Genomic DNA, 14,149 nt, shown 5'->3' on the forward strand with positions numbered 1-14,149 from the left:
TACATATATATATATATATATATTTATAAATATATATATATATATATATATATATATATATATAGTAAAGGTGGAAAAAGCATCAGACATTTTGTATGTTAAGCGTATGCATACCTAGTACTGTATAGGTGCAAGCCCTATGTAGCAACAGGCTCTAAGTGGTGGTAATGATGAAATATTTCCCCATGAACATACCACAAGTATTAAAAGCCTAGCAGTGATGTTAGTCCTGCTAAATCCTAGTTTTTATTATTGTTTTCCCATTGAAGAGATTTCCACTAAATCCTGTTCCAATAATAGGATAGGGGCACAGGGTAATTTCAAACAAATGGATAACAATAAAAATTTCACTTTATTTGACACCATTCTTTAATCCATTCAGAATCAAAGTATTTAAACTTTATAATTAAATCCAAAAGTGTATTTATATTATTTGTAGCCAAATGACAATGAATCTGCTGATAACATTCCCTGATGTCTATTTGCTGCAATCATACCCTAACTTTACATGACCAGGTTATATCTTTATAAAAACAGTGCTTTATAAGTTTTAAAGTGTAATAGAATCTCAGGAAGTGAAGAGAGAAGAAAAGTGAAGAAACAGTTAGCAATAAAAAAAAAACGTTCTATTGATTTGCTGCTAGGTTGTTAAACCTACCATGCATAGCTGTAATTTATTTATTCATATTTGCATAACGAGTGGCAAAATTGCAAATGCCTTAAAATTGGCTGCTAGATATGCAGATCCTTCAGCAAACTGACAGGTTGCAAATCCATTTGCTCTTTTCTAATCCGAGTTTATTGGTGACAAGGTTTATATAGCATATATATCTATTCGGATTGCACAACAAGAATGTAGACAAACATAAATCCCTAACTATTCTGGGCAAACTTTCAAAAACAACAAAAACAGGTAAAATTGAAACAGACGTTGCAATCAAAATATGTCCACTTTGAGCAAGCCATGGTACAAACAACATCTGACTTATGACAGCCAAAGGGGAAAATACACTGATGCTTATCTTTCAAACAGAGTGCATTTAAGCAAAGTCAAAGACAGCTTATAGGCTGCTCTTGCGTTAAAGCCAACAAGTTATTTCTTGACAAGAAATGCTTAAGATGTGAAGGTTACATTGAGCAATGACTTGTAGACATCAAATGACATGGAAATGTCACATATCACCAACATAGAATTATTGTTGATAGTTTCCAAAATGAGAAATCACCTTGTGCAAAAGGAATGCTCCTTGTGCAAAAGATGTAAACTCCTGCATTGATACCAGGGTAATACATGCTCTAAAAAAATTCTTTCTATTGACTGTAAATGGGGGCTTCCAATTTTGCAAAAGGTAAGACAGGGACGAATGGGAAAAATTATTATAGTGTTGGCCACCGAGACGCCAAGAGTTGGCCAAGAGTGGAACGATTAAAATTAAGAGAATCAGGACATTCAAGGCATATAAAATATAATTCTTGATGTAAATATAATAAATAAAAACATAAAGATAAACTTGTCTAGATGTCTAATATAGTAGTGTATGTAAATATTGGTATGTATACACATAAACCTTCAACCATGAAAACATAATAGAAACAGGAAAATGTCCGTTGATTCACAATGGTTTCACCATAAATATATATAAATAAATCACGTGGTCAAAGGACAAAAATTTTGTTGGTGCCTGAATACATTTGCGTATTATCTACGGTGCAATCAAAGTCATGATAAATAGGGAAATATATATATATATATGCCCAAGATATCCCCAGTGCATATATAGCTGGAGAAATACAGAGGATGGACCATGAGCAGCGCAGAACTGCCAAACTACATGTGTCTACCAGAGCAGACATTACAAAACAACACCAGAGATCTTAAAATTAGATTATAACATTAGGACCATCTGAAAAATGATAAACTTTTATTTTATGAGCCTCTCTTGATCACCAAAGTTCTGGTATTTGATGGGTAAATGGTATGGGGTTGATTTAGTTCTCAGAGAACAGATAAATGTGGTACTGGAGGGGAAAATAACACAAATACTGCAGCTATCATAATTTTAGGTGTACAATTCCTATATTTTATACATTATTATACTGAACGCACCTTTAATGTTCAAGCGTCTGGAAAACGCTTGGTAAACATTAAAAAATGTGCCTCAATGACCTTCTTTTAACACCTGTATGTATAGGGTCTAACCTACACAGGTGTTTATAAAAGGGTAGGGAAGCTGGGAAATTGTAACAAGAAAAGATAGTGTTGCCTACTGGCTTACAGAAATTTTAATAGGATATTCCAGTGTTCTAATAGTGGATTGGTAAAAGTAAAATATGCCTTTAATGTTTTGGGCATTTGGGGTCAGATTTGTCTCTGAGCAGCCTAAACTGTACCAAGCTCTTTTTAAAAGCATGAAGATTACCCTAGCCAGAGTACTGATTGTTTTTACAAGCTCTTGTTTTGTTGTTTCAGCTATCCTACTTATATAAATACTTAAATATAATTATATAAATATACAATATAAACATATTGTATTTGTGAAACTGCATAGTTTTACAAAAGAAATACAATAAGAAATAGAAACTAGTTGTTTCAGATATGCTAGGAAAAGGATCAGGTGCTTAGTCCAGAAATACTATCTGTGATGAATTTGTTAGACTGAAAACAATAATTTATTAAAACAGGTTATAGCATCTCAGTGTGATACCATTTTAAATCACATTTTTAAAATTGCTGTAATGTTAAAATGCTGTTTTGTGATGTTCTAAAGTGCAAACATCATTCTTTACCACAGTATCTCAATAATAAACACATGCATTAGCTGGTTGTACAACAGTTCCACTGGGACATCTAACGGCAGTGACCCACACCCTTCATTCTGGTATGAACCAAAAACACAAATATGCAGTACACAAAAATGAAGATGATAAGTCATATAAAGAAAAGGTAGGGCAACTTTCTTACCGACAAAAAACAACAACAAAAACATACATTCCAATAACAGATCACTTAAAATTGCTCCTACACTTCAACATTTAATGTCAAAATATGTACTTTAGTGTAGTAATCTTAATGCTAAATAAAATATTAGGACCCAGTAACATTTTAAAGGTTTGCTTTTACTTAATATACCTTATTACATATGCACATACTATAATGATCTGCATATTTTTGGAAACAAGGGATTTTGTGTTCTAGTGACATTCAACTTAAGTAAAAAATATGTTCCCAGTGGTATTCATGGGCTTGGTCACTGGTGTTAATGGACAAGAGCCAGGGGAACTATCTGTCATAACAACTTCACCTACTCAAAATAAAAGTAATTAAATCAAGGCAAAGCATATTATACCTGCAAAGGATATAATTTATAATTCAGTTGGGGAAAGAACATTGATTTGAAACATCCGTAGCTATGACCCCATTGAATGGCGCTCTTGGCCATTAAAAAAAAATTGGTGTAATCACAAAAAATCCATAGCAGTATGTTCTTAGCACCATATTACCAGTTCTTATCCCAATTGGATGATTGTCACATGAAATGAAAATGGCAGATTGAATAGACAGTTAGGGAGAAAACAACTAAGCAACAGACAATTTGAGTGTAATTTTAAAGCAGTGTTTCTGACATTCACTGAAACATTCCCTAGTGAAGAATCAATTTTTTCCATAGGAACACATGGACCTGGAAGACTGTCCATCAGGGAATATTTCCCTGCTTTTTTAAATAGATGCTCTGAAGTACAGTATATAATGAATAAGAAATATAAAATAGTTGATAAAACAGGAGGGGATATAGAAAATAGGGCCGGGCCGAGTGTATAGAAAGGTGGGACAAAGACAGAAAATAGATGAACAGAAAATTATATATTATTTTGATATCCTCTAGCTATGTATTTTCATAATTTTTGTTATGCTACATACATACAAGAAAAATAACTCTTAATAATATAACCTAATAACTCATTTTATCCAGACAACATAAAGTAAATTTGATTATCTAAATTATAAACTCCAGTATACAGTTGAATTGAATATCTTACACACATTGATTAAATCACTGTGTTACGGGTGGAGTACAATACTCAGTGAGCAAACTCATGCATTCTAAATATTTTCTAATAAATTTGGATGGTTCCTGTTTATCAATGGTAATTTTTAGAGAAGGAGATTTTTTTGTTTGCCTCAACTTGGTAATATATATTTTTATGTGCATAAAATAAAAATACGGTTATCATTTATAATGTCCACTGAACAGCAATTCATCCAAAACCTCTAAAAGGCACAATACGGAACTAAGAAAACTAAAAAAAAAAAAAACAAGAGAGTCTATGATATAATCAGGTCAATTATTGCTAAACTTCACAAAAACTGTATAGCTACATTGCCATACAGCATGCAAAAGTCCACACTCCCACTGCATCCCTTAGGCCAGTGTTTCCCAACCTTTCTTAGTCGCGGCACATATTTTACAACACCACCAAAAAGTCAGACACGTAAATTAGCTACCTGCTGCCATCTAGTGGAAGAGTTTTTTTTGGTTCTGCCTATCACTATACATCGCTGGTATAGACAAATGAAGACAAATTTTTTGCAGTAAATAAATCATTTTGGGACCAATTAACTGAAATTGGATAATTTCCCACGGTACACCCGAAGATCTCTCAAGGCACACTAGTGTGCCGCGGAACAGCGGTTGAAAAACACTGCCTTGGGCTATGTACACACGTGCAATGGTTTCCATTCATCAGCTTAGGGCTAATTTTGGACAAGAATCTTGCGTGTGTACAGTGCTCATTGTTGGATTATCCCATAAAGGACTATTGGTTGATTTTTCCCAGTCATCATTTAAATATAGTTGCTGTGGTCGAGAATCACAAGAAATGTTTTGATATTGTACATTGTATGAGCCTATGTTAATAATGGGTTGTTTTATTTTATAATCAAGTTAACATAATGGCTTATATAGATGGTCTGATGGACCAGTATATCTGTGAAACGTGTTACCATTATCATATTATTTAACAGTCTATGAGAAAACCAGCCTTCAGTGTGGAAGTGAAGCAATATTTGTATAGAAGAATTTATGATTGTTTTTAAGAATTGATGTGCTATGTTCCTAAGTCATGTGCAAATTATTAAACTTTTTTGTATTTTTTATAGTTTTTTTATAGTTATAGTTAAGTTTTCTATGATGCTTAATTCGGGCTCCTTAAAGTACCTAGTCTAAGTGGTTAGGGTTACATATTGGTATATATTGATTATAGAGTAGCGGAAAGGTGCTGATTATTTTGTAATATGATGCTATCCACATCCTTGCCCTTTTTTTACCCTCAAGAAAAAATTAATTACTGTCCAATTTAACTTGTTGATAAAAAAGCACCTTTCAAATAGGTTGAAAACACCTTGTACAATAGACATCAAGAAAATGAGAGAGACGGCTAAATATACAAATTGGAACACTGCAGGCTTCATCTTTAAGTTTTATTACAATAAATTTTCTAAGCAACATTATCTAAACTACTGTTGAAGTTTGTGGATCTATGTATATACCTATAGAAGATCAAGATGGTAGCTATTTGTGAGATTTTAGGGTTAATCAACTACTGCCAACATCCCTATAATAGGCATATATCGAAAAATCTTTTAATGTAGGGTATTTTTAAGGCAGTGCATATAGAACAATATATGTATATTGACCAAGGGGCAGCACAAAGAGCATAGAGGATTATCACGAACGAACAGACTGCAACCAGGCACAATTGTTCAATTGATTATTTATTTATATTTTTTCTTTTAGTACACTGTACTCACTCACACTGTACTAAATTGTTTCCTGATGAAGTGGATCTAATCTGTGAAACGTGTTGGAACATACATCTTTGTATGATATTGTGTTAATTCACACGCTCTAAGTTAATTTGTACGCCTTGTTACCTTCTGACCATCGGATCTGTAATTATTTTATATGGAGGCTTCTTTTCTAGCATGCAATGTGCTGAGGTTGATTTTAAATAAAATGTTATTCATAAAATGCTTTTATACATATATTTTTTCATATGCACTGCCTTAAAAATCCCCTACATTAAAATATTTTTCTATGTATATACCTAATTACTTGGAATTAGACAAGACTTAATCCATTTAGACAAGCACATCCACCTTGAATGGTCATGGCATATACATCACAACGGGAATTAAGTTAGAACATGGAAATAGGATTTAAAGTAGGGCATAAAGTAGAAAAAAAGTGGTGGGTATATTCATCTGAACTATATGTATAGACACCCATCTCTGATCCCATTGACAGGCTTAGGTGTTCACTAGACATGGTGCACAGGCAGCAAATGAGAATTACAAAAGTAAAGCTAAAAACCTAATCAATCAATTACCATCTTAAGTAGCCAAGAGGATCACAAAATGCAAATATTAGGATTATTTGTGTAATATGCTCAAAACAAATATCTGAGTGCCCATGAATTGTAAAATTATAGAAAAGAAAAAAAAAATGGAAACCAAAAATAGGCAGCAAAAAATGTGTTAGTAGGCAAACTATTTTAGGTAATGAAGCTCTAACCAAGCCTTTCTATTGGCCAGCAAGCCCACTCATTAGGTAGACAATGGAAATCAGAAAGGATCAGAAAGTTTTGGGACAGGTTTTTTCAGAGAACGTGTAAAGTCACTAAACACCTAATAGAGTGCCAGGACTTGGGGCATCTCCAGTTGCTCGGAGGACAAAACAAGACCGTATTGCATGTTTTTTTGAAGCCAAGGCCTGCTTAGAAGCTAAGGTGACCCCATAATAATTAATAAATGTCACAAATATCATTATTAGGGTGGATGTTTAGTTCATGCTAAATGTTGGCGTTTTTATGGGCAGTAAGAATGCTACCACAAAGGATGGTAGCTGGATTGATGTAAATAGCATGTAAATGGCAGCCTAGAATTTGTATTGTCTGGTGATTGTTGGTGGTTGAGCCTCTATTAACCTCCAACCAATTAGAACACTTCTCACCATTTACATTAGCAACTCAGAACTTATCCATGTACATAGGGAGCAGTGATCACCCACCTGGGTTTAAATGGAATAGGTTTGGCAAACTTTAAGAACATTTAAAAAACCTGCAGCAAACTAAAGCTAATTTGACCATCACTATGTGCCCTTCTTCATCATTTTATTATAAACTTTTTAACACAGGTGTTTCATTTGACCTGTACAAATGCGTGTTACCATGTGACAATGCATGCTAAAGACATTTGAGCAAGACTGTGTCAGTTATTCTTAGTGGTGCCCCAATGGACTTCGCCAGTGGATGTGCGTTCTGCTGCCACAAGGGGTGCATGAGCCATTTCTGGTATGTTATCCAGGCCCTAATTCCATGCATGTTAACACATATAAAAACACACATTTACACACTTTCACCAACATATCAGAACTGTGAAAATAGACCATCAAAGTATAATGAGTTTTTGTATGCTGGAGATGTATACTTTACACCTGCAAACTTACACGTGCAGCTGATACAATCAGGAAAATAAGGAAATGTGCTTTGTGTTTATCATACCAACATACTAAAACTTTTGTTAATTGTGTTCTCTGAGAACTTATTAATTAGGAACTGATACTCCATACTATACCTACAGCTTGATTTATATATATATATATATATTTATAAAGTTGGAATAGATAGGACCTAATATTTTTTTGTTATGTTCCTGCAGGGGAAATTCACCCTATGTATTTGTTTCTAATATAATGTAAGCAAGAATCCATCTCAACAAGGCATATGTGTAATATAAAGTTCATTCATATATTCATGAATCATTCATAAGTTTGTTCATATCTTTATTTAAAAGGACAGTAATGAAAAATAATAAATCCTTACAAATAAAGATGTGTAAATACATTTTTCTTTGGATGTTGTTCCTAAAGCTGAACTCTGAGCTCAACAACATTTCCTGCAGTTAGTTTCCAAACATACATAGAACGGATATTGTTATTTGTAAGCAACCTATGTACTAAGAAATCACAGTACCATTGTTCAAGGTAATGGTTCTTTTTATGCAGGTGCTCCAGATATTTTCCATGTTCAGTACTCCCACCTGCTATTCCTTACATGCCCCCTTTAAAAACTTACAAGAGAAATGCTACCAGCGCTCTGCTTGTACGTGAATAAACAGCAATAACAAACCACCTTTTAACTGATCCCTGTCTATATCATCAACTTCCTTTTATCCACCCCATGTGCCCCAAGCATGAACCTGTAACAATGTATGTTGAATGTTGCACTCTGGAAGAAATCACATCATCAACAAATCAAGGATGTATTATAAGGTTCATACTAAGCTAGGAATTAAAGTTAGGTCTTGTTCTTAAAAGTTTAACTCCATTCTTTTGCAGATGTTATGTAGATGGTGACAAAACAGCCTCAGTCTATTCACTTTTGCCTTGCCACATATTTTAAAAGAAACCAATAAAGGAATAGGGATTGCATTTGGTTTGATGCTAGGCAGGTGTTGTGAGCATCTGGCCACATTTACATAAGCGAACAATGGCTATTTATTTCACCAAGAGAACAAGGAGCCAATGTACATTGACTGGTGGTTGTTATGGGCTGGATCATTCCTAACAATCACCAGCCACTGGGAACAATATCCACTATTAACCTCCCTGGAGGTCTGAAAAATAAGTATTTTTAAATGTCAAAACAGTACATTTAAAAACACTTATTATTTTAAATTTTCCTCCTGATCCCACCTCCCAGCCGCACGGTTCTCGTGTCCCCAACCTTTACACACCGGGAAGCAGATGCTGGGCATCACTGGAGGATGCGGCACGAATGTGGGGACCATGTAAGACTTGAAAACTCCCTGGCAATTCCACCCCAAGTGTGACTCCAGGTTACCGCTTTTGGTATGGATGATTCACCCAGAGCCACACTCGGGGTTACCGCTAGGGAGGTTAAAATTAGGAACCCATCTCCCTGCCAGTTAATATGAAAAGTTTCGCCATCTAGGTTCAAAGAGAACAAGATTGGCGGAGTTTCAGCATTAGGAACATTGCAAACCCATAGACATATTTATACTAAAATATTTGATGTTGTAGTAAAAACGCTACATCCCCAAATAATCAGCATTGAATAGAATCAGCACAATATCAGATTTTTAAGGTTTACATAAGCATTTTTTTTATTAATTAGCCATTAAAATATTATAAAAACATAGTATTGTAAAGTATTACAACAATGTACTGTTGCAGCAAACCAAAACAACAGATTTCAAAGGAAGCTTATTTACAGGTCTCAAAAATTCTGGTCGAACACAATTCAACACCAATATTAAACAGTATTCTGCATTATATTATCACTCGACACATTTCAGGCACAGCACTTCTTCAGGTATGGAACAATACAAAAAGCACACAGAATATAATATCATTTGATGGAATCAGATCTAGTTAAGATACACCAGAGGTAAAATAGGTGGTAAGATGATTGTCAGATTGTTAGTGAGGTCTAGCCCTCATGGTGGTGTGTTGAATTATATAAATATGTAACTGGTTCGGTCATTCAAAGTTAAGTGGCTTCTTACCACTGGAGCACACCTTAACTAGATTTGATTATGTCAACTTATATTATATTCTGTGTACTTTTGTACTGCTCCATATACACTCTTGAAGAAGTGTTCTGCGCGAAACGTGTCGAGTAATAAAATATTGTTGACTATTTAATATTGGTGATGAATGGTGTTTGACTAAAATTTGTGAGATCTGTGAATAGGTTTCTTTCATGGCAATCATTGCACTGATTTGCAGTAACAGAATAATTTGTTGCATTACTGTTTTTTTGCCTTCACAATCCCATATTTTGCGGTTTCTATTCAAACCCATTGAGAACCAAGCCCAGTCTATTTGCCCATCACCACAATTGAACCATGGGTGCCATTTGTAACAATTAAAACCTTTATCATTTATCATGCAGCATTTACTCTATGTTATTTCCTGTGTGTTTGCAACTGAGCTTTAAATGATGAAATTTATGTAAAACAATGTGATGTAGATTTTTTGTGTATTTTTATTGCTGACCATAAAGAATGGCTGTACTTCAACTTCCCTATATATATATGAAACATTATTTTTAAGGATTACAACCCTTGTTCCACAAAATTGTAATTTTAGCAACTACATTAATTATATTTCTCTTTTAAAAATGTGTAAATCTAACATTAAATCTGCTTCTTGGAAATATTTATATCCACTGAATATATACAACTGCATTTGTAGCGATATCAAAGCATTGCACTTATATGGATCCTAAACTTGGATTTTTAAGTGTATGCCAAGGAGAAAAAAAATCTGCAATAGGTGTACATTTTCCTATGTTTTATTCTTTTAAGGATCCTGAAACATGAAACTTGCAACAAGTTTTGGACCTGAGAGGTGTCAGCTCTGTTCAGTTGCTTTTCAAACCCTCTTACTGTCAGATCTTCACAATGTAAATTATTAGTTACTAATAAATCACTAATTATCTGCTTTTTAAACTAGGAAAGTTATAGGGACTCTTTGACATGGCACAGGAAATATGCAGAGTATACAGGGCCATTTCCTTTCTTGCACTAATTCATCATATATACAAAACTACTAAACTCTGAGTAAGTTTAAATATCATCTTTGCAGTAATGCTTGCAGTGCAAAATTAAATGCCTTTTTTGCCTGGGGTACCAATGAAAATCACACATACTTACCTTGGTCCCACAGACCTCATCCTCCGTGTGACTGGTCACCTGATGTCTGTTTTCCAAGGCGGACCCATCCATCGATCAAATCTCTGACATCATCAAGTACAATGCAGGACCAGCAGACAAGATACATAAACATGCTCTTTATTGGTTTAATTATTATGTGTTCACTTAGTTTGTAAATTCAGAGAAAAAATTGCGAGTTCACCTGTCGCTTCCATTTAATTGTACCCTAGGCAAAACCAAAAAAACTAGTCCCACTCATCCCAGAGATCAGCATTAACAGCCCAAAATGTCAGCTTTTTCAGAGTTTCATTGTAATTGTTTAAATACAAGAAGTAAATACAAACTTTGTCCAAACTTCATGCACATGATCCAATCAATATAAAATACAGGACAAACATAATTGATCTGTTCCATAATTACCAACCATACCAATAATATAATTATAATACATTATGTTAAGGAACTTGTGATATTATTGTACAAGTTTGTCAATCTAAAACCATATGTAATTACATTTTTATGTATGAAGCATTATAAAGCAAAGTTAATTCCCTATAAAATTGTTATTATGGGTTGTGAGGCTTTCCCACAGTCATCTGGTAATAAGCAAGCCTAGCACTGATAAGCCTTTGATAGCCTAAAACAGCTGATGCCATAGATATATATGGACCATGGTGGATGATACGATAATAAGGCCTTCTTCAGAGGATTTGCTCTGAATGATTTCACCCATCAAAACTTAACATGGTCAACTAACATTCACAACCTCAAATTTACTATTTACCATGCCCCCATCAGATCCATAAATGAGAAATTACTAAAGGAGTTTGCTAACTTATTGAATGTTTTTTTAGTTTAGTGAAAGAGGTGCAGCTGCATCATCCAATCATGTGCAAGAAGAATCCAAATTTGTAACTTTCTTTACAAATGATTGGGTATTTAGAGTCAATTCATTTTCTTTTCTTTTTGAGCATTCTCTTTTCCTTTAGTAAAATAAATTCCAATGTTTACATAAACACTGTGGTCCTGATTTAGGAAAGTTTTACAAGGCTGGGAAGGATACACTTTCATCAGTAAAGCTGGGTGATCCAGCAAACCTGGAATGGATTTCTACAAAGTCATTTGCTATTTGCAACCAAATATTTGAATCCTGGATCAGATCCATTCCAGGTTTGCTGGATTACCCAGCTTCACTGGGTATAAATCAGCCCCTTGCTCCAGATTCGAAAACTCAAGGACTGAAAAAAGAAAACACATGGAGCTGTCCCTGGTACTGCAGTAGTAAGAACATAATACAAACAACGCAGGCATGTTTAGAAGTGAAAAGAGAATGTGTGAAGAGTCATAAAGAATGGCAACCAATCAGAATCCAGGTCCCTGGATTGTTCTGATGAATTGTTATTGGTTACTGCACACTGTTTTTGGCTCATTAAATATTCTGCACAATCCTTGCCCATTGAACGCTTACCATAAATGAAATCCCATTGTATACATTGTTATTTGTGTGTAATACAAGAATGATAACTTACAATGCGGACTGATGAGTGATGCCACCTCTTGCCCCTGGGAGCAAACCAAGTTGATACAAAGTTGCTGCAGTAAACACAAACCTTTTTTTTTCCTCTGCGCACTTTAGCTCCTGTTTAATTCAAGGAAGGTACTCACCATGTTGACTTCAGAGACCATATCTATGCTTGCCACGGTTATTCTCATCCCAACATCAACAGGAGGGCCTGGGAAACAGAAAGCAAGAGACAGACGTGTCACAGCACCCATTTGCATATTAATTTTTTCCATTTTTCAGATGGATTGCTCGTGCGGATTGTTTTTTTTTTTCACGTGTACAGTCAATGTGCAGTGGGAAGCACAGATAATGAGTATGTTATCATCATGGATAAAATATGACCATAGATGGGTATTTTTACCTCCAAAGTCTGGCCTCAGACGGATGTCATAGCCTTTGAGCAATCTATCCACTGTCTCTTTCACATATGACATGTTGCTGGGCTCATTAACGCTGGAGGGAGTAAGAAGTATGGACTGGAGTCAGTATGGAGTGCAAGCATTCAGACATCCCCCCCTTTTCATGCCACATACATCATCTAATGGTAATAAAAATCACATATCTGCAACAACACATCTCACCTTTGAGCACAGCACACCATGGCTACCATCATAGGAAAAGACACAATCCCGAAATATCCTCTGTCTTGGAGCGTCCACATTACTAGCTCAATGTAACTAAATAAAGAAAATGATGCTTAATATGAGATTCAACAAATGCAACTAAAGTCTGAAGCAAGGTGATAATTCCTAATAGAGCAGCGCATGCGCACTGCAAGCAGCATCAACAGACACTGTTTGCTGAAAAAGCTCCCTGTGTGCAAATTAGAAAAAAAAAAATGTCCACGGATCTTGATCCTTAAAAGTTCTGCTTATCCCCCCTTCCTAGTCCATATAAAAGGATGCGAGGGGGGCTGTTACTGTCCAAAGCTCAATGCTCTGGTCAAGCAGCTGTGGTTGGGCTGCTGTAATGGTGTAAGCATGCTGTAGTAGTAGATCCTGGACGTGCTGTATGGCTGCAGCCTGCTGATCACAATGCAAATCCCAACACAGCTCCCAGCGGCTCCTTCCTCAGCTCGGTGCTCCTTAGCAGCCAGCAGCCATTCCCAAGGAAGCTGGGAGAGATACGTTCAGTGTTACGTGAAATATGGCATCCCCAGCATCCCCATCAGCATAGCCTGTGCGCGCTGCCGATTATCTAATATATGCTATCCGATCACAGATCTTCTCCCAGCCACATACATTCTTCATCACAACCTAGCTGAGCGATTATAGCGATCTAAGGGACACGCTGCTATAAGGCTCTATGGTTTGCATTGACGTAGCAGCACCCCTCCTTTGTAGGAATTCTCACCATATATCTCCACTTCAAACATAATCAATAGTTATACTGGTATGATCATTTATATCATGTGCTTTTTATGATGTATATAGGACACTTGTAATATTTTTACAAAATCACACAACTTTCAAGCACATTTACATACATTAAATTTGTGTAACACGTGTATAGAAACATTTATGAATAGACCCGCAAAAGTTTCTGATACAAATTTTTTATTTGGAAAAAATTTTGCCATAGAGGTGTTTTTCCTTTTCTATCGCTAGCCCTAATTTATATTTTCAAAACTGACGTTTTTATTCCACACACTTTCTAGAATACTGAAATTAGTTTGAAGGTACAGATTTTTACTTATCAGAAGCTAGTAGTTCTTGAATCTTAATACGTCACATCAAGTGGGATTCCCTTTATCATAGAGGAGAATATATATACAGTGGTACCTCGCTATATATATATATATATATATATATATATATATAAGTCCGGTATATTATTAATTATTATTA

The 14,149-nt window shown here is 35.0% G+C and overlaps 1 protein-coding gene across 2 annotated transcripts in view; it reads right to left on the reverse strand.

Moving 5' to 3' along the window:
* GABRB1 (gamma-aminobutyric acid type A receptor subunit beta1) overlaps nt 1-13,505 on the reverse strand; it is a 229,613-nt gene extending 216,108 nt beyond the window's left edge. The window contains exons 1-3 of one of the 2 annotated variants that reach the window (XM_072406260.1): nt 12,884-13,505; nt 12,664-12,755; nt 12,404-12,471 (exon numbers count right to left, since the gene is read on the reverse strand). In XM_072406260.1, the coding sequence (XP_072262361.1) occupies nt 12,404-12,471; nt 12,664-12,755; nt 12,884-12,963 (240 nt within the window). In that variant the 5' untranslated portion in view covers nt 12,964-13,505. The remainder of the gene's footprint in view (nt 1-12,403; nt 12,472-12,663; nt 12,756-12,883) is intronic. The other variant, XM_072406261.1, reaches the window with a different exon arrangement.
* Nucleotides 13,506-14,149: the final 644 nt, after the last annotated feature.

This window comes from Pyxicephalus adspersus, chromosome 3 (genome assembly GCF_032062135.1).
Source record: "Pyxicephalus adspersus chromosome 3, UCB_Pads_2.0, whole genome shotgun sequence".
Classification (NCBI taxonomy): domain Eukaryota; kingdom Metazoa; phylum Chordata; class Amphibia; order Anura; family Pyxicephalidae; genus Pyxicephalus; species Pyxicephalus adspersus.